The sequence below is a fragment of the Spermophilus citellus genome (assembly GCF_964194105.1).
Source record: "Spermophilus citellus genome assembly, chromosome: 11".
Lineage (NCBI taxonomy): Eukaryota > Metazoa > Chordata > Mammalia > Rodentia > Sciuridae > Spermophilus > Spermophilus citellus.
The window spans coordinates 130381715-130409437 of NC_138192.1; the positions used below are offsets into that span (position 1 = coordinate 130381715).

Here is a 27723-nt window from a genome sequence, read left to right on the forward strand (position 1 = left end):
TGTGGTGCTGAGGAGCGAACCCGGGTCCTGCCCATGTTAGGCGAGCGCTCTACCCCCTGAGCCACAATCCCAGCCCAAGACCTCTTTCTTGATGCTTTTGTAGTTGTGCACTACCTCATCTTAGGAACGCACCATGGTTTTTTCAACCCCTACCTGTTGGTGGACCTATGGGTTATTTTCAGTGTTTTGCTGTAGTAATTTGCAGCAGATAGTCTTGTGCAAATCTTGTTTTGTATTTTGCCAGGACATCTTTGAGGGTAGCTTGCTGGATGGAAGGGTAGGCATGTTTGTGGCATTTCCAGGTGCTCTGCTCAGGGCAAGTTGTGTTGTAGTCCTGGCAGCATGTCGAGAACCACTTTGCTCACATCTTATCAACAGCTAATCGACAGAGTTGATTAGTGCTGCCTTCTCAAAGGACTGGGTGAGTAGCTCAGTGGTAGACCTTCACTGGGTTCAACTCCCAGTATTCAAACAAAACAAAACAAAACAAAACAACAAAAACAAAGAAAGCCAGGGCAGGTCTGTAAGTGGATGGTGTGGGTTCTTGGACCTGATGCTCATTTGGAACTACAGGGGAGGATTAAACATTATATTATGACTCCTTGTTTGCTTCTCCCCCATCAGTGCCCACTTCACTGGTGGTGTGGGGCCTGGAGTCAGTGTTTCCCAGAGATGGCCAGGTGATTTAGTTGGAGGCAGTTGGAGTTCAGAGCCACCAATTGGAAGGAAGAGAACTGTTGTAGAAGGATGGTAGGAGGATGAGTAGGGCTCATAAGAACAGGATCCTTAAATGTCAAGTGCAAAGGAACCACCTGGGTACTTGTCAGAATTGCGTATTCCCAGGATTTTGGCTGTTGGGAAGTGGAGTAGTGATGTGCATTTTTAACATGTGCTCTTGGGTTCTGATACAGGCGGTCTGGGTCACACCCGGGCACAGAGACGAGACAGTGGTTTGAGCCTAAAGTGGGAATTTGAAGTCAGGAAGAGAATTTTGAATATTTTAACAAGGAATATCTATAATCCTGGGTAGCCAGTTAAAATGGGGAATGAAGGAGAAAAAAGTTGAGAGTGCCTGATGGTTCTTTTAAATTTGATGATGCTGTTAGTATTAACTAAAGAGGAAATGCTGGGTGGCGAAAGATGGATTATGGGGTCAGTAAGAGAGGTTTGAGATGAGGAACGTTATGGGTGTGGAAACTTGGACTCTGGAGACACCAGCTTTCAGTACTAGATGACAGTGACCTATCAGACAGGAATGCGCTGGGCTGCTCCTCGATGTCATCAGGATCCAGGCTTTCTTTCTCCTGGCCTCTGTATGGCTGTTGCAGAACGAGGCGTAACTTGTTCTAGGTAGAAAGGAAAAAAGGGGAGTTGAAGCTGTCAGTATTGCCTTACACTAGTAAAGCAACTTGCCCACCTCCCCACCCCCAGCAGGACTTCTGCTTCCGTCTTTTTGACCAGGACTGAGAAAGTGGTGGTCAGGACTGCCATGAAGGGTCTCTGTAGACTCCACTGCCTTGTTCAGAGCAGAGGTCCTGTTAGTGTGGGGAAGGAGTCCTTGTGTGGTGGCTGTGGCTGTTGCATTGTCTGGCCCTACCACTGGAGAAGCCCCTGAATTTAGGGAATGTGGCTGTGATCTCCAGATGAAGGCAGATCTAAGATCTCCTCTTGGGGATTTGGACGTTATGTTTTGGAGCCACTCTTTGCCTTTTCTAGTTCAGACTTTCCTGAAGCACTTCCCTTCCTCTTAGTGGAATCTTGAATGGTATAGAGGCTTTTAATTTTGGTGGCATTGGAGGAGAAAAATGCATAGTGGTAAAGGGGAAATTGGGTTCTACTGGCTGGTAAGAATGGCTGTCCTGCCAGCTGTGGTGGTACACTCCTGTAGCTGGGAGGTAAGGCAGGAAGATGACTTGAGCTCCGGAATTCGAGACCAGCCTGAGCAACAAAGTGAGATCCCATCTCAAAGTGGAGAGAGCGGGGAGAATGGCCATCTTTCCTTGGACTTTTGGGGGTCTTTAGAAAAAAGCGCATATAGAGTTCCTCTCTGATTGGCAGTGCCAAATGTGGGGCCTGGCTCTGCAGAGTTGAGAAGAGTTCTCCAGCATAGCAGTTGCCTGGGTGTGCCCTCCACAGAGATGCTCATGTGTAGAATGTTTCATGTGGCTTACTTGTATACGCTTGCTCAGCTTGTATAAATGGAGAAATGCTTGTATCCACCACACATGGGAGTCTTTCATTCTGCAGGTCTCACACCAGCTTTGGAAGCAGGTACATGTTCAAAATCACTAACCTAAAAACCCAAGATCTGAGATGCTCCCAAATCCCCAACTTTTTGCACATTGGCATGATGCCCCAAAAGTTTTGAATTTTGGAGCATGTTGGATTTCATATTTTCAGATTAAGTATGCTCAACTAGGGAAGTCTAGGCAAATGTTCCAAAATCTGAAAAACTTGAAAACCTGAAACATTTCTGGTCCCATTTCTTTTGGAAAAGGGATACACAACCTTTAGCAATACTCCATTTTACAGATTAGGAAACTGAAGGGCAGAAAGATTAAGTAACTCACTCAAAGCCATGTGGCTACTAGTAAATGGCAGAACTAAGATGCCAACCTGGCCCTAAATTCAGGCCAAAAATATTCGTAGGCAAAAATTAAACTTCAGCACACATCTATTGACAACTCTCGATTTAGATCAAACAGACAAAGGTAAATTCCTTCATTTATACAAGCTGAGCATCTTAGAATAATGCCTTTTTAAATGAACATGTTATTTTGTTTCCTGTTCATGAATTAGGGTATTCATGAGTTATGAACCCTAGAAGTTTTGAGGTAGGAGTAAGAAGGTTTCCTTTGTGAACTGTTAATAGCTGTTTAACCTTGACATGTTGTTCAGTCTCTCTATTGACCAGTTTTGCTATTTGTTAATTGGGTATAGTGTTAGTGTCAGACTCACAGACCATATGTATTTGTCATAAAAAATGCTCATGAAATTTTAAGGTGATGTGCTTGTTTATAGCACTAGGTTTTACTGCCTTCTTTTCACTGAAGCATTGCTGTAGTACTTTTATGTATTAATTTCTTATGCTAATATTCTCACTCTTTCTGGACTTTGTGAATTCGGATGCTGTTGCCTAACACAGTTAGGTTTATGTAATTTTTTTGTTGAAGGGCAACAAAAGTTTTGGGACAAATTGATAGTTAAAATGAATATTTGCGGGGCTTTGGTGTTATCTCAGTGCTAGAAGACTTGCCTGGCACGTGTGAGGCACAGGGTTTGATTCTCAACACCACATAAAAGTAAATAAATAAAGGTATTGTGCCCATCTACAACTAAAAAAAAAAAAAAAACAATGAACATTTGTGTTTTTTTTTTCACTCCTTTCTCCCCTCATCCCCATTTCCTGGCTTTCAAGGGTAAACTTTGGAAGAATACCTTGATTCTCTTACTAGTTGACTACTTTGCAGCTGTTTTTTCTCTTTCCTTTACCAGGTAAAATGGAATTTTAAACATACCCATGAGACACGGTTAGCCTGAGATTATACTTCTAGCCCTTTTTTGATTAGCGCTGTTTCTCCCTTTCCATTTTTCAGACAGAACACTTCCTGCACACCTGTGAAGGCTGTGGCAGGCGAGTGGCCCCACCCCACCAGAGCCCCAGTGCGCAGGCTGCTTGCTTCTTATGTGGTTGAGTTCCAGCCCGGGCTTGGCCCCCATCACGTGCAGTCAGCAGTGCACTTACTCTTGTGGGGAATGCCTGTTTGTGCTGTCTACCGATTTTCTTTTTTTTTTTTTTTTTTTTGTTTTGTGGGAGTTCCTTGTGTATTCTGATTTTTGGCAGGTTTTCTTTCTTTTTGAGGTGTCTTTGGTGAACAGAAGTTTTCAGTTGCAATTTAATTGAGTTGAGCAACCTATCTTTGGTTTAGGATGTTCGTATTTGAGAATCTTTTCCTAGTTTCACAGTTGTACAGAAATGCTCCTATATTGTCTGTTGAAAGTTTAAAAATTTTGCCTTTTATATCACATCTAGAATCTGCCTGGGACTCACTGTGACTGCGGGGGCAAGGGGAGGAGCCTGTTGTCTTATCCCGTTTCTGAGTAGTGTGTCTTCCCTGTCTGTAGTGCCACCTCTGTTCCAAAGCTGGCTTTAGTCTTCAAAGGCCTGTTTCTGGGGGATCTTTGATCCCCAAACTCCACCTCTAGCAATTTACTATAAGGAGTAGTTGAGGACATATGTAGATATTTAGCAATGGAAATCTGCACTGAAACCTTTTGTTGTCTTGTGGTGCTGGGGTGGAACTCAGGGCTTTGGTCTTGACAAACAAGAACTCTACCATAGCCAGGTGCTTTGATGCATGCCTATAATTCCAGTGATTTGGGAGGCTGAGGCAGAAGGATTGTGAGTTTGAGGCCAGCTGTGGCAATTTAGCAAGAATCGGTAGATTAGATAGATAGATAGATAGATAGATAGATAGATAGATAGATAGATAGATGATAGATAGATAGGGCTGGGGATATAGCTCAGTGGTAGAACACCCCTGGGTTCAATCCCCAGTATTGGGGAGAGGTGGGGAAAGAGCTCTACCACTGATTCTGCCCCATTGAAGCTTTGTTGATAGTATTGAGTGAGCGGGAGCATTCTGAGTGTTGTAGCTATGGGAATTAGTTATGGCTTAGAGCATGTTGGCACAGGGAAACCCTCTGTGACCAATAGAAATGTATCATAACACAAGAATAGTGAGTCAGAGTAAAAATTCAAGAAACAAGCAAGTTTAAAAAACCCGTCCTCCTGGCTTCTTCTGCTTTCAGGTACCTTTTGGAGTAGCTTTGCCCTCTGGCTGGCCACTGGTCTGCTTTGCCTGGTGACTTTCCCCCAGGCCTTTACCACTGTGCTGTTGAGCTCGCATCACTGATGCTGACTTCTCAATGAACTCACCTCCTGATTTCTGACCACTTTGTCACTGTCCTTTTGACCTCCCCTCCTCCTTTCTACCCCTGAACCAGAATCATTGGGCCCCCTGATCCTGTTTCCCTGGGCCTCCTGAAATCTCATACCCTCTCCCTGGGGAACCTCATAGACTGTGAGAGCTGGCTGCCAGCTTCACACCAAACTCCCTGGCTGTTTTGGGGCCATATACTCCGCGTGTCCAAAATGAAACCTGCACCCTTCCCTACAGCTGGATGCTTTGGAGTCATCTGAGATTTCTGTCTTGTCTCCTCATCTTTTTTTTTTTTTTTTTTTTAAAGAGAGAGATGAGAGAGAGAGAGAGAGAGAGAGAGAGAGAGAGAGAGAGAGAGAGAGAATATGAATCTTAAGATTTATTTTTTAGTTATTGGCGGACACAACATCTTTGTTTGTATGTGGTGCTGAGGATTGAACCCGGGCCGCACGCATGCCAGGCGAGCGCGCTACCACTTGAGCCACATCCCCAGCCCTCTCCTCATCTTTTTTAAAGTGGGCTCCTGAGCCACCACTTCCTCATTCAGGGCTTGGTGACCTATAAAAAACAGGCAGTGATCTGGGGGCTGTCTAGCCTTCCTACCCTGTTGGTCTTTGTCTCTAGCCTGAGGAGCAGCATGGTGGCCTCTGAGGCCCCAGGCCCTGCTCTCCCACCTATTCAGGTACTTGCTAAGGTGTGTGGTGTGTAGCCTTTCCTTGGAGGGCATTATATATGTCCCCTGTCCCTGAGCACCCACCTTATGCAGCTGTCTGTCCTCCTCTGGTCTGAACTTCTGTTCGCAACACTGCTCTGTGTTTGAGAAAGGGAGGCAGGAAAGAAGAGATATCCTCACCCTGTGATGGAACCCTCATGGTGCCTTTCAGAGGATACCTGGCAGTGTGTATTTGACCAGGGCTTGTGGAGCCTACTGTGGACCTTCTCTGCTCACTGTTTTGACTCTCTTTTCAGAGTTATTTCCAGAGCTGTCTTTGGGAGGAGAAACCACTAGAGACTTCTGCTCCCCTGTCCCCCACAGAAGGGCCTTGTGGTCTTGGACCTGGGGATGGATGTGTCTGTGTGGTCTGTGGGTGGCTGTGGCTCTCAGGGCCACACTTAGGCTCAGGCTTCCTACTCTGTTGGCTTTATCACTCTGGTTCTGCCTTGAGGTCCCACCAGCTTACTCTTGGTTGGAGGTGGATGGAGTACTGGCTTGTCCACTTGCCGTTCTTTATCTGACTGGTGACTGAACATTTTCTTGATATGTGCTGTATATTTGTCTCTGATTGTGATAAGGCTACCCTGGGATGACAGAGCTGTCCCTTCTGTTTGTGCACTGATTGAGAACTGAGCGAGCATGTAGGTCTGACGCTGACTTCTGCTTCTCTCTGGGGTAGGGAGGGTTGCAAGCACAGCAATGTTTCCTGTGGGAGCCTCTCATAGGCTGCCCACTGCAAAGCACATTTCTGGGGTGTGATTTTTCTCGGCTGCTTTTAGTTCATTGCTTTTGACTGAGTGTTTAAAAATATTCTGCAGCATATCTATAGTATTCAGGAGCAGCGAATCAGGAGAAGAAATGCAGTTTCTGAGAAAGCTTCAAAGAAATACTGGTCTTTATCTTTTCCCCAGCCTTTTCCGCTGAAACCCACCAGAGTCTTTTTCTGAGCATGCTTGTTCTATAAATAGAACAGCAGGTCTCCTTGGGCTGCCCGAGATCGCAGGCTCTCATCCGCTTTCTGAAAGATGTGTGTGTGTGTGTGTGTGTGTGTGTGTGTATGTGTATACGTGTTGGATTTTAATTTTGCTTTTCTTTTCTGTATGAGATGGGTGGTGAAAGATGTAAGAAAAATGACCTGAGCATCTGTCTTTTAAAGATAATTTATTCATTTTTTGGGTTTTGGCTTGTTGGTTTTGTTAACTTTTTCTTTTTTAAAAAACTGCATTTATGAAAGAGATGGAAGTGATTTCTTCTTCCCCTGCAGAGGTAAGGAAGATGAATGAGGGGTGAGAAGGCATCTTCAGAGTGAGTCCTTTGAAGTCCACAAAGAGAGTATCTCACGAAGTATGCCCCATGGTCTGAGGACTGGTGTTGTGTACAGTTGTATTTAACATGAACTTTACGATCTGTAAAGGATGCTGGGAAGGAAACTCCAGCTACCAGTCCTTCCATACTGTAGAATGGTTTATGTCCTGGCTTCTGGGTGGTTCTGTTTTGGCACATGATCTTCATGGTAGTGACTGTAGCTGATGTGTCTTTTCTGGCTCATGGGGTAATGTTGGGCTCCTCTTTTCTTTCTTCTTGGCAATCGATAGTTAACTGAAAGGAGGTGAAGGTAGAAACCGCTGTATAAGTAAATTTGTCAGCACTTCTCCCCCTGGGCACTGGAGCACAGACTCCATCTATGGGGTTCATGGGGGTGAATGGGGAGCGTGGTGGAAGTGGTGGTGAATGCTGACATGTGTGGCCCACCCTGCCCAGAAGTGGCCCAGGGAGGATGTCCTGCAGTCAATGAGGAGAGGAGACCCCAGGTGCTGTGCACTGGTTCTTGAGTGCTCAGCCAAGGGCCTGGGACCTGGCCCTATGTGTTTGGTTGGTGGGGTTGGGCTCTGTGTCCTGCTCCCTCTCCTGTGATGAGCAGGCTGATGGACTCTTGCCATTCTTTTGCCTTTGTGTAACTCAAACTTCTTTGGAAGTTTTTGTTGTTGTTGTTGTTGTTACTAGGGGTTCAGGGGTTGAACACTTAACCAGTGAGCCATATCTCCAGCCCCCCCACTTTTTTTCTTTGGATTTTAGTGAGAGACAGGGTCTCATTGAGTTGCTTAGGGCCTCACTGAATTGCTGAGGCTGGCTTTGAACTTGAGAGCTTCCTGACCTCAGCCTCCCGAGCCGAGCCGCTGGGATTACAAGCATGCGTCACCATGCCCAGCTTGTTATAGGAAGTTTTAAGTGGGCTTAGATGCCTAGATATTTTCTACATACATTGCTTTTAAAAGTTACTTTAAGTATTCATGTCCTTAACAGAATTTTTGTAGATTCTGTCACTGTTTGCAGGTTAGACTCATTGTGGAATGGAGATTTCTGTTAGGTGTGGTATAAGAAAGTATCAAATGCTGAGAGCCTGGTTCTTATTTTCCTGTGTGGTGTGTTTATTAGTTTTTTCCCCCCTGTGGTGCTGGGGATTGAACTCAGAGTTCTGCATATGTGAGGCTAGCCACTGAGTTTCACCTCTAGCTCCTGTTCATTGGTGTTGACTGTGTTGAGCTGAGTGGCTTGAGACATCTTTCAACTGTGTAGGTCCTTGAACATTTAATTCTCAAGTGGGGTGCAGGGTCAGTCCATTAGGAGTCTAACACATGGGATGCATAGGGGAAGACAGCTCCAGAGAAGCTGTATCCCTCTATTCTTGCTTTTCCTGAGCCAGGGTATATTACAGATTCTCTGAGACATGAACTCTGTTTGTGTGGTAGGCTCCTCAGGGCCCTGGGATGGGATGGGTGCAGGGCCTCTAGTTGTGGCACTTATCTCTTATTGTGCACGAATGCCTGTGCTGAGGGGTGAGTAGAACACAGGCCTGGAGCTATGCTGAACCCCAGAGAAATGGACATAAGCAGAATTGGCAGCAGGATCCTGAGAAATGGCAGGAGGCCAGAGAACACAGAGATAGGGCCAAGAATAGCTGAAATGTACCAAATGCTAAAGCTAGAGAATGTGCTGGCCTTGTGTTCCATTTGTCCTCCCAGCTGTTGCTTAATGCAGTCTGCAAGCCTCAGTTTCCCCTCTGCTAGTCTGCTGGGCATATCTAGGGCACACCTGGGCCTCTGACACTCTGCCTGACACAGGCATGCCATTGCCCCTTAGAGAATGGATGTGCCAGGGCCTCCCCAGCAGCACACTGCTGTGTTCAGGGCATGGTCTGAGAGTGTGAGGAGCACTTCTTTGGTAGGCTGCTTGGCCCCACAGAGACACAAATGCACATCAGCCACCCTGGGGTGTGTGTCAGCTGGATGCGCCTTAGAAATGCAAGTTCATGAATATGTTTTTGTCTTTCAGACTGTCATCAAGGAGGGGATGCTGACGAAGCAGAACAATTCATTCCAGCGATCAAAAAGGAGATACTTTAAGCTTCGTGGGCGAACACTGTACTATGCCAAAACTGCAAAGGTGAGGCGCAGTGACAGGAACACTCAGGGAGCTCAGCTTGGGGGGGACTGAGTTCTTGTGGGATGATGGGGAGCTCCAATTCGCAGACCTGTTCTTTCCAGCTAGTTTCTTACTCCCTAGAGGCATACACAGAGGTTTACTTAGGAAAGTAGATATGTATTCAAGGGAGAATGAGAGCCATCTCAAGAAACCCCTGTGGGGTAAAACAAGGAGCATGCACTCAGGGCAGAGCGCAGGCCCTTTTTAGAGGGAGAGACACACTCCAGCTGGCTTTGCAGCAATCTGGTGTGTCAGGTTTTGTTTGTCTCAAGGCATATTTTATTTCTTACAAAATTTATTCATTTTTCTTTTTCTTTGATGTCACTCATCAGTAATGGGAAAAGCAGAAGAGGGTCACAGAGTTACCACAGTGGAACATTGTCTCTTCAGGAAGATGGGGACCACAGGCTTACCCATTTCTTATTATGAGCTAAGAGTGGTTTTGAAGCATACTGGGCTTCTTGGGGTGTGACCAGAAATGTGAAATTCTTTATTTGTATGCTTTCCAGCAATTAGCTTTATTTGTTTGTGCTTCTTAGAGTTGAGGGAACAGTAAACAGGAGGTAGAGTCTATGGTGGATGGCTTAGGAGAGAGAAGAAAAAAGGGAATCTTCAGGCCTCATCCCTAGCCCTTGCTTAGAGACTGACTGTTGCTCTTCAGGACTCAATTCCTTTTTGCTTGGCTCCCTGGTTTTCTTTATAGTCAGATCCCTGCTATTAGGGTCTGTTTCTTTCCCTGGATTAGTTTATTGCAACTAGGACCTTTCTCCTAAATGTGCTGGATGGAAAAACAAACCAGAAGGATGGAGGATGTTCAGTACAACACAGGCTTTCTGTCAGGTGGACCATTGCATGAGGACATACTTCACATTTCAAAGTGAAACCCTGGCAGGGCGTGGTGGTGCATACCTGTAATCCCAGCGACTTAGAAGGCTGAGGCAGGAGGATTGCGAGTTCAAAGCCAGCCTTAGCAATTTAGCAAGACCCTGTCTCTAAATAAAATATTAAAAAAAGGCTGGGGATGTGGCTCAATGGTAAAGCACCCCTGGGTTCAGTTCCTGGTTTCCTCCCTCCCCTAAAAAAGTGAAACCTTCCTATTAATAGTAGTGTTTGATTTAAAAAATAAATATAGAAGTATTGGTATTATTTTTGTAATTTTAAAAAAATATTTATTTATTTATTTGTAAATTTTTGTTTTCACTAATGCAATCACTGATGAGCTGTCTGGATTAAAAACAAAAATCACAGCACTATCCCTGTGAGTTCCATGCATGCTCTTTGTTAGAAGCGATCAGGGTGGCTGCATTAATTTGTCAGCTTATTGATCATGTGCCATTTTCAAAGAACCTGGTTTGTGGGGGTCGGGAAAATGGTGGGTATGCTAGTGCTTCAGACACACTTGTCTTGGCATGTCTGAATCATGGTGTTTGTTTCTTTCTAGTCAATCATATTTGATGAGGTGGACCTGACGGATGCCAGCGTAGCTGAATCCAGCACCAAAAATGTCAACAATAGTTTTACGGTAAGACTCAGTCATACCTTTCTGATTCTTTACTACATTTGGCTTTCCTTTTTAATTTAAACAAACGCATGCAGGCTCTTCAGCCTCTTGCATGCTTTTCTTCCTGATTGGAATGATTCATGGTAAATTTTGAATCTAATGCTGGAAATAATACTATGGTTGGAGAGTAATTGAGAATTTGGCACATATAAACACAAAAGAAATTTTTAAAGAAAGTGTTGTAGTTTACATTTAACAATTTGGTTGAAAGGTTTTTTTTTAAAAAATGTTTTTGTGAATTTGTGGGAAATTTGGAAAATGGAAAAAAAATGTGTTAAAGCAATTGAAAAGCAGCCATAATTCAGCCACATAAGAATGTTAATGTTTTGGTGTATTTCTCTTCTTTATTACATTTAAACTGCTTCCCTTCCAAATTTGTGAAAGTTATGTGGTGCTTTCTGCAGAAGTTCTGAATGCACAAGCTCAAGTGCTCCTCTCACTCTTCAGAGATAAACAGCTTCTTACTGTGAAGCATTTGCCACTATTTCTTTCTTTCTTTTTTTTGAGAGAGCGAGAATTTTTTAATATTTATTTTTTAGTTTTCGGTGGACACAACATCTTTGTTTGTATGTGGTGCTGAGGATTGAACCCGGGCCGCACGCATGCCAGGCGAGTGCGCTACCTCTTGAGCCACATCCCCAGCCCTTGCCACTATTTCTGTACATCTGTATTTTTACTTACATGTGCTCTGAGATAGACTGATTTTTTTTTTTTTTTTTGGGTGCCCTTTTTTTCCCCTCTTGACTTTTTGATGGATATTTTCCCATGTTAGTTGATCAAAATGTGTAACATTATTGTTTTTTTAAAATAAAATTTTTAAAATAACTGTATTTTATTTATTTTTATGTGGTGCTGAGGATCGAACCCAGTGCCTTGTATGTGCTAGGTAAGCAGTCTACCTCTGAGCCACAACTGCAGCCCCAAAATGTGTATCATATTAATGGCTATATAGTTTCCCCTCCCCTGCCCTCTTTTCTTTCACTGGGGATTGAACCCAGGGCCTTGTATTTGCCAGCCAAGCACTTTACCACTAAGCCACATCCCCAGCCCAAAGCATTCTTTCCTCTCCTTTCCTTTGCATTCACCTTCAAAGTGAACCCCAAGGTGCTTTACTACTGAGCTACACCCTGAGACCTTTTCATTTTTTATCTTGAGACAAGGTCTTGCTGAGTTGCTTGAGGTCTTGTTAAGTTGCCCAGACTGGCTTTGAACTTGTGATCTTCCTGCCTCGGTTGCTGGAATTATAGGCATGCATACGTTGACCAGCCATAGCATTTTCTTGTATGGCTTGATAATCTTGGCTTCATAAGATGACTTTTATCATCCTGTGTAAGGGATGACTCTGATTGCAGCATTAGAATCTCTAAAATATTTTTATTAAGCTCTCTCATCTAGACATAAAGTGTCCCCTAATTTCCTAATTTGAAAGTTTTTTTTTTTTTTTTTTTTTTTTTTAATAACAATCAAGGTGGGTAATTTCTCTCCTGGTTAGGATCTGACATTTTGGATTAATGTATTTTCAGGTTATGCTTTATCTATTCATTTGTAAATTGATTACTGACATTGCTGACAGGAATAGAGTTCTCCCTCCTCCACTTAAACTTCTTCTCATTTCATGTTGATGTAGCTGCTCTCTGGGTTTTACTTTGTGGCTTATCGAGTTGGTCAAGCTTTCTCTTTATTCCTTATTTTACTTGGAGTATTTGTACTTTTTCTCTGTTAATTTTATCATTTACTTACTGGTTGGGGAGAGGCATTTTAAGCCACGTAGAATGGATTATTCTTTGATTTGTGTTTTTCAGAGTTTTTAATAGGAACAGGTGTTGCATTTCATTGTAGTCTGCAGGGCGTTAATTTAGATGTTAATTTAGTTTTAGCTATTTGAACATTTTCTAATAATAAATTGTTCTTGGTAATGTTAAATGTTACTTCCTAATTTTGTGTTTAGAATATTCCCATCAGTACATATGCTATCCTTTGAGGTAGGAGATGGGTTTTGTTGAGTTTTGATTTAAGCTTGCCCCACAAAATTGATTTAGTAAATTTACATGCATTTATGTGTTCTGGAACATTTTAATAGCTTTGGGATTGGTTGTTTCTTGAAAGTGAGAGGGAAGTCAGGAAGACTTGTCAAGGAGGTAAGGCTGTGACTTGATTACTTTCCTGAAAGGTTTAGTTCCTGAAAGGATTATTTTTTCCTTTTGAATCATTTGAACTTTTTTGACTTTTGGAGTTCACTTCTGAAATTTACATTTTTATTAATTCTACACCTTCAAAATGCAATGACAATACTTTTATGTACTTGAAATATCTATGTCTTTGGTTAGATCCTTTTTTCATTATGAATTTTATTTGGTTAGCTTGCTTTTCTTGTCAGATTTCTTAAAATCTAGCATTTTTGTTTTATTTTTAAACAATTCAGTTCTTGGATTATTGATCAATTTCATTTTTCTCATTTGGTTTCTGCATTTACGAGTTGGTTTTTCAGCTTAATTTTCTTTTTTGCAATTTATTGATTGGCTTATTTTCATTTTTTTATCACATGAATACATACATAAATGAAAACCTTAAGGGCTCTCAATTTAACTGAGTACCTTTCTATTCACATTCCAGAAATTGTATTTTTCTCTCAATTATTAAGGGCAAATAATTTTTCTGATAATTTTAAAGTATATAAATATAAAATGTAAAATCATCTCTTATTATCCAAAGATAATCAGCAATATATTTGGGTTTATAGCATTTCCACAAAAGACATTTTATGAAATATAGTTTTTAGTTTTCTTTCTTCACTTCGATTAATTTATTATTATATCCTTCAAAATTCTGTTCATATTGAATATTATTTTATCAGAAATATATGCTTATTTTTTAAAATATATCTTTTTAATTGTAGTTGGACACAATATCTTTATTTTACATTTATGTGGTGCTGCGGATTGAACCCAGGGCCTGGCACATGCTAGGTGAGCACTCTAATTCTGAGCCACAACCTCAGCCCCTATATGCTTATTTTATACCTCTTTATTATTGGAATATTCCTGTTTTTCCCATCATACACTGTCTGTGTTCCACACTTGGACACAATTTCTTTTATGCCTCTCCAATAATTTCTATAGTAAGCTTTCTTAGAATAGAATTCCATTTAAGGTAAGCATGAACTAAGGGAATTCATGATAACTAGACCAGCATTTCAGAAGACACTTAAAGGGAATCCCAGACTCAGAAGAGAAACAACTATAAGAGCATATGAGGGCTGGGGATGTGGCTCAAGCAGTAGCATGCTCGCCTGGCATGCGTGTGGCCCGGGTTCGATCCTCAGCACCACATACAAACAAAGATGTTGTGTCCGCCGAAAACTAAAAAAATAAATAAATATTAAAATTCATTCTCTCTCTCTCTCTCTCTCTCTCTCTCTCTCTCTCTCTCTCCCCCTCTTTAAAAAAAAAAGCGCATATGAAAGAAGAAATTCCACTAGAAGAGTAGTAATGCAAATGACAAAAAATAAACAATCTATATTATCAATAGAGTAAACCATCAAACTTCTAAGATTAATGACAGGAAGAAATGAATATATAATATTGAGAACAATCAGTAGAAAAACAACAAAATGACAGGAACGAGTACATACCTTTTAATACTAACCTTTCCATAATAACATACCTTTTATTTCACCCACCTCCTTTTCTTTTTGTGGTACTGGGGATTGAACCCAGTGTAGGCAAGTGTTCTACCGCTGAGCATATCCCAGCCCTAAAAACATAACTTTTAATAATAATTAAATGATATTGGGTGGAGATATAGCTCAGTTGGTAGAGTGCTTGCCTTGCATGCCCAAGACTCTGGGTTTAATCCTCAGCATCCTAAAAATAAATAAGTAAATAAATGAAGGAATTTTTCTATACTCTGCTGGAGTGACACGTAAATAGTCCTTTTTTTTTAAAGAGAGAGAGAGAAATAGAATTTTTTAATTTGAGTTTTTTGGTGGAACATCTTTTATTTTATTTTTATGTGGTGCTGAGGATCGAACCCAGAGCCCCGCGTATGCCAGGTGAGCGCCTTACCACTTGAGCCACATCCCCATCCCAATGGTCTTAATTCTCCAATGAAAAGATGTGGACTGGTTGAATGGATTAAAAAACAAGACTCAACAACATTCTGCTTGTAAGAAGCTCACTTCACCTACAAAAGTGAAGGATGGAAAATTATATTGTAAGCAGTTAGAATCCAGAAGCAAGCAGAAGTAGCTATACATAAACAAAATAGACTTTAAAACAAAATCAGAAGAGACAAAGAAGGTAACTGTGTGGATCAAAGGAATAGTCATAAACATGTATGCACCTAACATCAGAGCATGTAATTTTATGGAAGAAACACTACTAGACATAAAGGGAGAGGTAGGCTCCAAACAATATTAGTGATTTCATTTCCCCATTCTCTAATAGATAGTTGTTTTGTTAGCTTTTCATTGCTGGGACAAAACACTTGGGAAAAACACCTTAAAGTAGGAAGGATTTATTTTGGCTTAACTGTTTCAGAGGTTTCAGTCCATTGTTGTCTGGCTCCATTTCTTTGGACCTGAGGTGAGGCAGAGAATCATGACAGAGGAAAGCTGCTTAGTTAATGATAGCTGGGAAGCAGAGAGGCAAGAAGGGGCTGGGGATAAGATATAGTCCCCAAGGGCATATCTTTAGTGATTTACTTCCTCCAACCTGGTCCTACTTCCCATAGCTTTTACAGTCTTCAAGTAGTTCATTCAGTTATCAATGGATTAATCCACTGATAAGGTTAGAGCCCTGGTAATCCAATTCCTTCCCCCAAAGCCCCACTTCTGCATCGGAGACCAAACCCTCAACACATGAGACTTTGAGGGACATTTCAGATTCAAACCACAACAGTAGGTCATTCAGAGCCCCCCCCCAAAAAAAAAAAAATTAACCAAGATACATCAGAGTTAAGTTACACTATTGATCAAGTGGACGTAACAGATATCTACAGAATATTCCATCTAACAGGTGGAGAATACACATTCTTTTCATCAGTGTGTGGATTTTTTTTTTCAGAATAGACCATATATTAATTTAAAAGCATGACTTAAAGAATTTAAAACAATTGAAATAATTTCTTGCATCTTACTTAATCACAGAGAAATTGCAGAGTAAAAACATGGAGATTGAATGATGCTATTGAATGAATAGAGGATCACTGAAGAAATAAGAAGAGAAGTTAAAAAATTCCTGAGTCAAATCAAAATAGAAGCACAACAGCAGATTCTGTGAAATATAGAGAAAGTAGTGCCAAGAGAGCATTTTATAGTTATGGGTATGCACATCAAAAAAATAGATCTTAAGTAAGTAACTTAATGATGCCTCTCATGGTCTTGGAAAGATAAGAGCAAACCAGTCTCAAAATCAGTAAAAGAAAAAAATAAATCAACATCAGGGGCTGGGGATGTAGCTCAAGCGGTAGCGCGCTCGCCTGGCATGCGTGTAGCCCGGGTTCGATCCTCAGCACCACATACAAACCAAGATGTTATGTCCACCGAAAACTAAAAAATAAATATTAAAAATTCTCTCTCTCTCTCCTTCTCTCTCTCTCTCTCTCTCTCTCTCTCTCTAAAAAAAACAAACAAACATCAGAGCAGAAATAAGTGAAATAGAAACTAAAAGATTAATACAAATACAAAGCAATAATGAAAAGATTCAATGTTTGAAAAGATAAATAAAATTGATAAATTTGCTAAACTAACCAAAAGAAAGGAGAGTCCTAATGAATAAAGTAAGAGATGAAAGAGGAGGTATGACAACAGAAATTCAAAGGGTCATTAGAGTATATTTTGAAAAATTCTATGCCAGTAAACTGGAAAACCTGTGAAAATGGACAAATTTCTACACACATATGACCTTCCAAAACTGAACCAACAGGGCTGGGGATGTGGCTCAAGCGGTAGCGCACTCGCCTGGCATGCGTGCAGCGCGGGTTCGATCCTCAGCACTCAGCACCACATACAAACAAAGATGTTGTGTCCGCTGAAAACTAAAATAAATAAATAAATAAATAAATATTAAAAAAAACTGATAAAAAGATGAGTATATTAAAAAGAAATTGAACCAACAAAATATAAAAACCCTTCAGTAAAAAACTAATGAGTAAAATCTAATGAAGCTGAAGTAGTAATAAGAAGTCTCCAGTCAAAGAAGAACTCGGGAATGGATGGATTCACTGCTGAATTTTGACAGAATTATAAAGATCTAATTCCAGTGATTCTCACTCAAACTATCCCATAAAATAGAAGGGGAAGGAACTCTTTAGAATTCTACCAAGCCAATATTACCCTGCTATCAAAACCTGAAGGACACTTACACAAAAAAGGAGAATTATGAAGCTATACCCTGATGAACATAGATGCAAAATTTCCTAATAAAATAACTTGCAAATCAAATTTAGCAGCATATTAGAAAGATCATAGAGGGCTGGACTGTGACTCAGTTGTAGATTGCTTGCCTGGCATCCACAAGACCATGGGTTCAGTTCCTAGCACTGTGACAGGGAATCTCATTTTTTGCTGAGTGTGATGGCATATGCCTGTAATCCCAGTAACTCATGAGGCTGAGGCAGGAGGACTGCAAATTATAGGTTAACCTTAGCAACTTTAGCAATACCTGTCTCAAAATATAAAAATCAAACAAAATAAACAAAATACTCCAAAGGTCTGGGGGTATGACTCAGTGGTAGAGTGTCCCTGGTACAAAAAAAAAGTACACCACAATCAAGTTGGTTTCATTCCAGAGTTGCAAGAATTGTTTGCATAAGCAAATCAATAAACTTTTAATACAACATATACATAAATCAAGGATAAACATCACTTGATCATCTCAATAGGTATAGACAAAAAGCCTTTGATAAAATTCAGCATGCCCTCATGACAAAAGGTGTGAAAAAAACTGGTGCTCACCTGCAACCCCAGCTACTTGAGAGACTGGTGGACTTGCTTGTCTTCCTGTTTGTCAAGAATGAAGTGCAGCTGTGATGAAGCTGGATGCCAATGTCACCTTCAAGCTCTAAGCTGGGTGGCGGGGGTGAGGGTGGGAGGGAGTGTGGTGTGGGAGCTTGTCTGCATTCTCTTCTTCAAGTGCAGCTGTGCCTCACAAGGCCAAGAACACAGTAGATGAGGGCGTTTGTGAGCTTTGTGCCCCAGACTCTGCAATAACATGACACTGCCCATTGCCCTGATGAATGAAAAGAAGGCTGGTATGTAATTGCTGGATTGGACTTAGAATGTACACTAGTTCATATTCCTAAAGGAAAGCACATTGTCCTCTAAACCTTAGAAACACTGTGCATTACAGTTTTAGAATGTATCTGTCACTTTGATAGTATCAAAGTGGTAATTTGTTTTAGTTCAGAACATAAGAGTAGCTGGGGTTACAGGTTTGTGCCACTGCACCTGGCTAAACCTAAGTATTGAGTTTTATTTATTTATTAAAAATATTTTTTCCTGAGTATGGAGTTTCAAATTTAAATGATTTTATCTTTTCATTTCAGGATTTTCTTTTTTTTTTTTTTAATTTTTTTTTTAAAGAGAGAGTGAGAGACAGAGAGAGAGAGAGAGAGAGAGAGAGAGAATTTTAATATTTATTTATTTTTTCTTAATTCTCGGCGGACACAACATCTTTGTTTGTATGTGGTGCTGAGGATCGAACCCGGGCCGCACGCACACTAGGCGAGCGTGCTACCGCTTGAGCCACATCCCCAGCCCTCAGGATTTTCTTTTCTCTATCTTTTTTAAGGTTTCAAGTTCCTTTCCAAAGTCCTCAGGCTTGTTATTTCCTTGAATTTATTTAGTGTATTTATTTTAAAATCTGTCTGAAAATTCAAATATATTATACAGCTCTTTGTGTTTTTTTTTTTTTTTTTTTTTGGGTGTGGCTTTTTTTTCCTTTGGTCTTTATTCTTGATATGCCTGGTATCGTTGGTGGACAGAAATATATATATATATATATATATATATATATATATATATATATATTTATTTATTTTTTCCTTTTTTTGTAGTACAGGGGATTGAACCCAGGGCCTTGTACATGCAAGGCAAGCACTCTACCAAACTGAGCTATGTCCCCAGCCCCAGAATTGTTTTATGAAAAATCGTTTGGATGATTTTAGGCTCAGGTTGATGGTATCTTCCCTCAGAGATTTCCTCTTGTATCTGGGAAGACAGGGTAACAGCAGCAGGTTACCTTACGTCCACTCTGAAGCAGAGGTAATTTGAAGTCACTTTTTTCAGCTGACTTCAAGTTCCTCTGCTTCTGTGGTACACTCCCTCTGGGCTTGCTTTCTGTTGGGCTTCACATTCCGGTGCTGTGATATTACACAAGCTCTGCCTAGCTTCTCAGCCTCTTTGGTTTCTACTTAAGAATCATAATTGTCCTAGTTTAATTTTCCCTGTGTCTTGTCACTCCATGGTATTTAAGCACCTGACATTTAAGGTTTGTCATGAAATGTGAGAAATGTTAGCTCCCATTTACTTGAATGGTGATGTTTTTACAACAGAGAATGGCACTTGGCTTTCATCTGTCATAACTCCTAAGATTTACTGCTTAGTCCTCTGAAGGTCTTATTTTTTTGTTGACTTAGTCACGGGCTTTGTCTTGTTTGGGAACTCTCCTTGGTTTTCATTCATTGATTCAGCAAGTAAATTTTGAGGGCCTTTCTGGGCTAACACACTGTGCCCCATGCTCAAGGTCCAGAGGTGAGCAGATGTGGAGTGGAGTTCTTTTCCTCAAACTTGTGTCCTTGTAGGGGATCAGAGAGGCAAAAGTAGGTAGTAGAGGGACCAAAGACTCTTTCTTTGAATATCCAGAGTCTGTATTTCCTTTTCTAGATACAAGATCCTAGAGAGCAGGACTAGTGTATGTGTGTGTGTATGTGTGTGTGTGTGTGTGTGTCTGTATGTATATGTGTGTGTGTGTATATATATATTTTAAATATATAATTATATGTATATACACACCATTGATATAAAAAATATATATAACACCCTGGAAGTACAGAACCTTGCAAGGTAACAGGGCTTAATGGCAAAGACTCTGAAAGACAGGGTGACTCCCAACGCCTCTTACTAGCTGATAATGTTGGGCAAGTTGCCCAAGGAGTCTGAACCTCAGTTTCCTCATCTGAGAAATAGGGTAAATAACAGCACCTGCCTTTAGGATTCATTTGAATCACTATCATGAAGGCATGATAGTGCTTGCTATTACCATGTGATGATAGGCACTCTGATGTTCAATACCAAAATAATAAACCAAATTAATTTTATGACATTTGTTATTAGTTGGAAAAATTATTTTTAGTTTGGTATTCTTACATTGTACAACTTTGTGTTTGCTGCATAATACTTTCTCACTGGACAAAATCACTACAATTGCTTCAGATTTCTCTGGACCTAAAGCAGTTGGCTGTATTATTACCCCATGGAGCTCAGAAGCAACTGCAGTTTAGTTAAACCTTAAAGATAAGTTTTATTGGAATCTGCTTGAAGCATAAAATCATTTCAAAGAGTCTCATTCTGCCCACTTTAAATAGGGCCATAGAGATTGAGTGGCTCCTCCTTTCTTCCTTGATCAAGGGTGTCTGGTTTTCATGTGCCCCCAGCATTGCCCACCCTGACCCAGGCCTGCTGGAGCCCAGCCTCTTTCTTTCTGGAGAATGCCTTGTGTGCATAGGCCTCATTCTTTGGAGGGCTGTCTCCCCAGTATCTCCCTGAGGACCCTGCCCATTCCTCAGCAGTAGTGAGACCACCCACATAGACCTCTGTCCTGTGTCATCAGGAAGTGGTTGCTTGCCCCTGCATGGCAGTGCTTCTCAGATCTGGCTGTGCCTGAGCATGCTCTGGAACCCAGGGAGGTTTCTGAATTTTCCCCACTGACTCTGAAGATTTGTAAATTATAAGTCTTTCAAAGCTTTTTGGGATTTGGGGTGCTTCCAGATTGGGGCCCCTCTGAGGGGCATAAGCTCTTGGTGATTTGTGCTCTTGGCCACATCTTCTCCTGATGTCTTGAACTGGAGGCCAGGGATTCTCTTTGCAGCTTGGAGTCCCCAGTGCTCTGCCATTTGGAATGACTATATGCCTCAGTAAGGCTAGCTGTAGGTCCTGATGCCCCTTTCTGTTCAGTGTAGTAGAGAGAATGTGGGATTGCCCTTTCCGTGGGGAGCCCCACTGAAGAGATGCTTGTTTATCCCTTAGGAATTTAGGAACCATTTACTGACTGGGCTACCTCATTTCTGAAATGAAAACAAATCAATTGGAAAAGGTGAAAGTTCTAGAAACATTTGTTTTCTGTTTTTCCACAATCCTGTGATGGCAGATTCTGTACTGGGTACCTGAAGGGTATACAGGGTGGAGAAATGTGCCCTCTGCTCTGGGAGACTTCTTAGATGGGAAAGAAATAGTTGTAGTGGCTGTGAGGAGCAGGACAGCAGGAGGTGCAAACAAGCAGGAGAGGTGAGAAGGAAGCTTCTGGAGGCCGAGGCTTCCTACAGTAGGGGCCCAGAGCACTCCTTCACAATGCTGGCTTTCCCAACCTGTGTGTATCAAATTATGACTTTAAAGGAAATTTAAAATAGGAGGAGATGTGCCCCATAGTAGCTCAGTGGAGGTTTTATGTTCTCTTCTTCAGACTTTTTCATTGGGAAACATTACATTACATTTTGTGTTGTATTCACATTGGTGTATGTATGCTTTTGCATTCTTTATTTACTGTTTATTATAAGCTTTACTGTTATGAGTCTCTGTGAATCATTATAGCAGGAGATGCTTCACTGGGTGAAGTGTCGTAGTTTACCAGTTCAATTGTATTGACTCTGTTTAGTTGAAAATATGCCTGAAAAGCATCTTGGATCAAGGGAGGGATACTTGGGCTGCAAGTGTGGCATCCCTACAAAGGAGGGGCTTGGCCCTCTGCCCAAGTAGGGGCAGCTGGCCCTGTGAGCAGCCTCCACTTACACTGTGCTCTTCATTCTGTCACCTGTCCTGCAGGCTGGGGAGATGAACTTCTTACTGCTTCAGGTAGTACTGGTGTGTACCTCCATTTCCAGGAAGGAATACTTTTGTATTCAGCATCTGCTTACTTTACATTATTTTAGATCATCATAAATTGGGTGGAACTTCTGTCGTTAGGTGGCTTGGCCTGGAGAAGGTAGAGGGCAGTCCTCAGGTGAAAGGACAAAGGAGACCTGAGTGCATGCTCATGTGAGTTGAGCGGTTGGCTTGAGGGAACAAGAGGCTGTCGAAAAAGGACAGAAAATGAAGTTTCAAGCTGGGTGCAGTGGTGCACGCCTGTAATCCCAGCGGCTCAGGAGTTTGACAGGAGGATTGCAAGTTCAAAGCCAGCCTCAGCAAAAGCGAGGCACTAAGCAATGAGAACCTGTCTCTAAATAAAATACAAAATAGGGCTAGGGATGCGGCTCAGTGTCCAAGTACCCCTGAGTTTAATCCCCGGGACACCCTACCCCACCCCCCAAAAAAAAGAAAAAAGAAAGAAAATGATGTTTCAGTTCTTGTTGGTGTTGTATAATTACAAAAAGAATGAAAGGACCTGTCCTTGGTTTGCTTTTAATTCTAGGAAAATGAATTGGACAAAAGATGTTGTGTCTGAAAATGAGGGTGTTTACACTCTGAGTTTAATGAAAATTAAGTTTAGGATGTACATGTCTAGAGGGTGTGTTGCAAGTGGGTTCTTGTGTCTGAGTTAGGACTCCTTCTCCCCAGGTAACACCGTTGACATTGTGTATGGCACTCTGACGCTTTCATGTGGTCTGTTGTGAAGAATGTCTTCCTTTTCAGTGCTGTGACTTCATCTAAGTTCTGGTTTCCTCATCTGTGCAGTGGGGTAAAGACAGGGTCTGACTCAGGCTTTGGGCTTGCACAGCAGTGCCTGCTGTATATGTTCCTAGTTTTCATCTCCACTGCTCCTTGTCTCTGCTGGCAGGAAAGCAACAGGGTTTAACTTGTTGACACTTAGTACTTATTCTGATTTATAGGGATTTCAAAGAATTTCAAATGAGACCAACTAGTAGGTAGTACTAAAATGTAGTATCTGTGGCTGAAGAGTGGTTATCATTAGTTATTCTTCTTAAGAATTGTATTAGCAGGGTCCTCCAGAGGGACAGCACCAATAGAGTGTATGTAATCATGAGAGGGGATTTATTAGATTGGCTATCACGATTGGAGGCTGTCCACAATGGCTGTCTGCAGACTGGAGAGCTGGAAACTGGTAGCTGCTCAGTTCAAGAACCTGGAAGCCTCGAACAAGAGGGGCTAATGATGCAGCCCCAGTCCCAGACTAAAGGCCTGGAAGCCCCTGGAGTGACACCAGAGCAAGTTTGCATTCAAAGACTGAAGAATCTGGTGCCTGATGTCCTGGGCAATGGGAGCAGCAAAAACACAATCACTCAAGAAGAATCAAGCTTGTGCATGTGTGGGCTTCCCTCTTTTTCTGCTTTTCATTTCACCTGGGCCCCCAGCCTGCTGAATGATCTTCTCCACATTCAGACCAGGCCTTCCCCCTTAGCTCACTGATCCACACGCCAGATCCTCTCTGCAAGCACCCTTGTAGACACACTCAGAATTGTGCTTTACTAATTTTCTAGGCATCTCTCAATTCAGTCGACAGTCAAGATTAGCCATCACAAGTTACTAGGCTTTAACCAATAAAAACAGTAAAAATAAAATTTAAAGGAAACCAAATGTAATTGAGCCTAGAAGATGCCTTTGTTTAATTGCTAGCTGAACAGCAAGCTCTCTAATGGATTGTTTTTAGTTGTTTTAAATCATATCAATTTGGCTTCCATACTTGTGGAATGAATGAGAGTTCTCTGGTTGGGCAAGTCTGTGGCCCTGAGTTTCTCAGCTGTTTCCCGCAGACGTCAGCCTGTTGTATGATTAGGGGTGCTCTGTTGGTGAGGAACTGTGACCTTTATCCAGATTTTATTGTTGGTTTTCCTTCTCAGCTTGTTTGGCTCTCACGTATTTCCTTAGCAAAACCCCTAAGCAGTCACTTTGGCTTGAAGAGAGGAAAAACTATAATTGGCAGATTTCCCTGCACAAAAGACTCCCTAGTTCCTGTGACTCCAGCCTTGGTCTGGGATGGAGAGAGCTGCATTTGTGGGTGCCCATAGTCTTCTTGAGTGCAGAGCATTTTGGCTCTGCTGGTCTGCAAGGCCCCCTACCCACTAGGATAGCAGCTCTGTCTCCTGGCTCTTTGTTACAAGTGAGCCCTCCCTGTTCTACCTAGTACAGGATTCCAGGGGACCTGACATCATGTCCAGTGTGTCAGCTCTCAGCTGTGGGATCATGGGCACCTTCTTTTTATGACTTTATCTTCTCGCCTATGCACTGGAACAACATCACCCAGCACAGTGGTGAGGCAAGTAGAAGGTGCCAGCAAGTACCTGGCACAAGGTAGATGCAGAACGAATGAAATGCTGTGATTGTACTGACCTGCCATGGACAGTGGCAGGAGCCTGGTAGAGCCCCGCAGTAGGACTTTACTCAGCGCATTCCATGCTTTATAATCGGCTCTGTGCTTGCCCTTTCAAGAAGCAAGAAGAAACGGGAACTGGGCCAGATTGGTGGCGTGTGTTTATTAAGTGTGGGGTTTAACGGAAGGCAGCACTACTATCTGTGGAATAGCTAGTTGGAAAGCCAGGTCCTCCAGGTGGGGTGAGGGTCTTTCTTAAAATCATTTCAGACAAAGAAGATGCTAGCCTGTCCAGGCTTCGGGACTGGTAAGCGGTAGAGCCCACTGTGGTGATCTTGAGTCTGGGGTGAGTCTACCTGTTTGGACTGTGTGTTTAAATTAATTATTGGTGGGGGTTGGCATTGGTGAAAGCTAAGCTGTTTAACCAAACTGTTGTGTGTGCATGTGTGTGCAAATTGTGTGTGTTTAACACTTGTTATACTTATTTATTTATCAATGGCAAAGAAAACAAGAAGTAGACAGTTGAAATCATCATTTGATTCTAGTACTTCTATAAATAAAAGAGTTTTTTTGAGAGAAGACATGGAGGAGAAGGTTCATGGATCTGATTGGAGTTTTTCTTGGAGTGCCTAGGGAATTAATAATCATAGTCACTTTTTACCAGTGTTCTTTGATAAGTGTGTCAGTGGTGACTGAACCAACTCCTGTCTTTTTTACCTTGGAAGTTAGAAATATGGCATCATTCTTCAGAAAATGATGTGAAAAAATTCCCTACATTTCCTGTCCCAGAATAAACTGATATTTCAGAGTAGATACAGTGTTAGATCTTTTTATTTTCTTGAAACAACTTGTTAACAAATTCTGATACTTCATTGCTGTGTGGTAGGGGGTGGTGCTGTTTATTGACTCTGCATTTTTCCCCTCCACAACTGAAGGACTGGTTTGGAATACAAACTAAAAAGTGAAACATGTGACCATCCTTGCCCCCCCCCCCCCTTTTTTTTGTAGATAGGCTAGGACTGTGGTCACTAGATCTCTGTGTGATGTGGGGGTTTGCCCTTCAGATAGCATGGTGTAAAATGTGCTTGGTGCAGGGCCACTCCCCTCGCTGGGCTGGTCTACCTCCAACCCTGCTGGACTTTGTCTTAGAAAAGTTGGCACCACTTTCTCTGAGGGTAATTGTTCATTGGCCACAAAGATCTGAAGAGGGTGGATCACAATAACCAGATGTTTGGAAAATAGGAATGGGGATGTCCCACACTCTGTCCTTCAATTTCTTTTGTCAAAAAGAGAGGGCTAAAGGGACGCTGACCTTGGGGGTAGGACTTTGGTGTTTGTGCTGTACCCGGAACTCACTGGGTGCTGGACTGCTTCCTCTGTGTAAAGCAAGGGCCCAGGTGCAGCTGATCACTCAGGCTGCTGCCAGCTGTACTCTGACTGTTCAAGGAGTGAACTTTATGGCTTGCTTTATTTGTGAAGTGTCTAATCTCATAAGAATAGACTGTGTATTTGTTGTACCCAAGGCCTACGTGCTGATTTGTCCAGGGCAGTGCCAGCTCATACAACCTGTTGTAGATGCTTTAGCACTTAACTGATTTTTAGTTCCCACTTTCACTTGCATACATTTCCTGGCTTGGATGGTAAACTATATGGTCATGTTGGTCATTAAGAGAAAAGGTTTATACTGTTCGTTAACAAATGTTCCTGTGCACTACAACATATTGACACTAATAATATCTTTGCAGCTTAATTGAGGTTTAAATGCTATACAATAATCTGCAATATTTGAGGTATCTGATTTGATAGGTTTTCTCACATACACATACTGTCAGCACAATCAGGATAACAAACATTTACTTCATTCTGAAACTTTCCTTGTAATCTGTCCTCTCTGCATTCTTTCTGTGCAGATATGGATTGGTTTTCTGTCCTTGTAGGTAATTTGACTTTTTAAAGAATACTAAATAAGTTGAATAATACAGTATGTGTTTTTGTTCTTCATTGTTTTTATTTTTTTGGTCCCTGGGGATTGAACCCAGGAACACTTAACTACTGAACCACAGTCCCAGTCCTTTTTTTAAAAAAAAAATATTTTTATTTAGAGACAAGAGTTTTCCGGAGTTGCTTAGGGCCTCACTAAGTTGCCGAGGCTGACTTTTGAACTCACGATTCTCCTGCCTCAGCCTTTCGAGCTGTTGGGATTAGAGTCATGTGTCGCTGTGCCTGGCTCTGTCTGATTTCTTTGGCTCAATATAATGGTTTTAAAGTTTTCACATTGGATATATCAATAATTTGTTCCTTTTTATTACTGAGTGGTAGTCCTTTGTATGACTACTCCAGTTCATTTACCCTGTTCATGGGCCTTTGGGTAGTTTCCAGTTTTAAGCCATTATAATAAATCTTCCTTTTATATATTTGTATACAGCTCTTTTTTTGAATTTTTTTAATATTTATTTTTCAGTTTTTGGTAGACACAACATCTTTATTTTCTTTTCTTTTATGTGGTGCTGAGGATTGAACCCAGCGCCCCGTGCATGCCAGGCTAGTGCGTTACCGCTTGAGCCACATCCTAGCCCCTGTATACAGCTCTTTATGTGCACATATGTTTTAATTTTTCTTGGGTAAAATACCTAGTAGCAGAATTCCTGTGATATATAGTAGGTGTATGGTTAGCTATTTAAGAGACTACCAAACTGTGGTTGTTCCATTTCCTCCAGCAGTGTGTGAGAGTTCCAGTTGTTTTATGTCCTTGTCAATACTTGGCATAATTAGTATTTTTAATTTTAGATATCCTAATAAATATGTGGTGGTATCTCACTGTGGTTTTAATTTCCCTTTCCTTGACTAATAACATCATATGCTTTTTGGCCATTTGTTTATCTTCTCTTGTGAAATGTATGCTTGAATTATTTGTCAGTTTTAATATTGGATTTGCTTTCTTTACATATTCTGAATGTAATTTTTTGTTTGCTATCTGTGTCATGAATGTTCTTCCTAGTCTGTGGCTCGACCTCTCTTGTTTTCTTTTTTTTTTTTTGCAGTACTGAAGATTGAACGCAGGGCCTTGTGTCTGCTAAGCGAGCTTTCTCTCAGTGAGCTACATGCCCAGGCTTTGACTTTTCTTAATGACATTTTTAGGTGAATAGGTGTCTTTTGATGAAATTGAATTTGTCAGTTTTTCTTTATGGTTAGTTCTTCTTGTGTTTTAGGAAACTTTGTTTAACTTGGCATTGCAAAAATTTTCTTTTAGAAGTCTTGTAGTTTTAGGTTTTATAGTTAGGATTATGATTGATGCACAGTTAATTTTTGTGTGTGGTGTGAGTAAGGCATTGGTGTTCATGTTTCCACATGGATGTTCAGTTTTTCTAGCAGCACTTATTGAAGAGACATTTCATTCTCCATTGACTTACCTTGTCTCCTTGGTCAAAAGTCATTGGATCTTACATTTGCAAGTCTATAGACTTGCTATCCTGCTCCACTGATTCTTACTTCAACTGTACTTTCTTTCTTTAATATTTTTTTTTTAATTGTCAGTGGACC

At 41.4% G+C, this 27723-nt stretch overlaps 1 protein-coding gene across 3 annotated transcripts in view; it reads left to right on the forward strand.

Annotated features, from left to right (window-relative positions):
• The window catches only part of DGKD (diacylglycerol kinase delta), a 97681-nt gene that overhangs the window by 19092 nt on the left and 50866 nt on the right, over positions 1-27723 (forward strand). For 2 of the 3 annotated variants that reach the window (XR_014017946.1, XM_081260573.1), the window contains exons 2-3: positions 8992-9102; positions 10583-10663. Coding sequence is in view for 1 of the 3 variants with exons in the window: in XM_081260573.1 (XP_081116699.1) it covers positions 8992-9102; positions 10583-10663 (192 nt within the window). In the remaining 2 variants the exon portion in view is untranslated. Of the gene's footprint in view, positions 1-8991; positions 9103-10582; positions 10664-24471; positions 24491-27723 lie in introns of those variants that run through there. The other variant, XM_081260575.1, reaches the window with a different exon arrangement.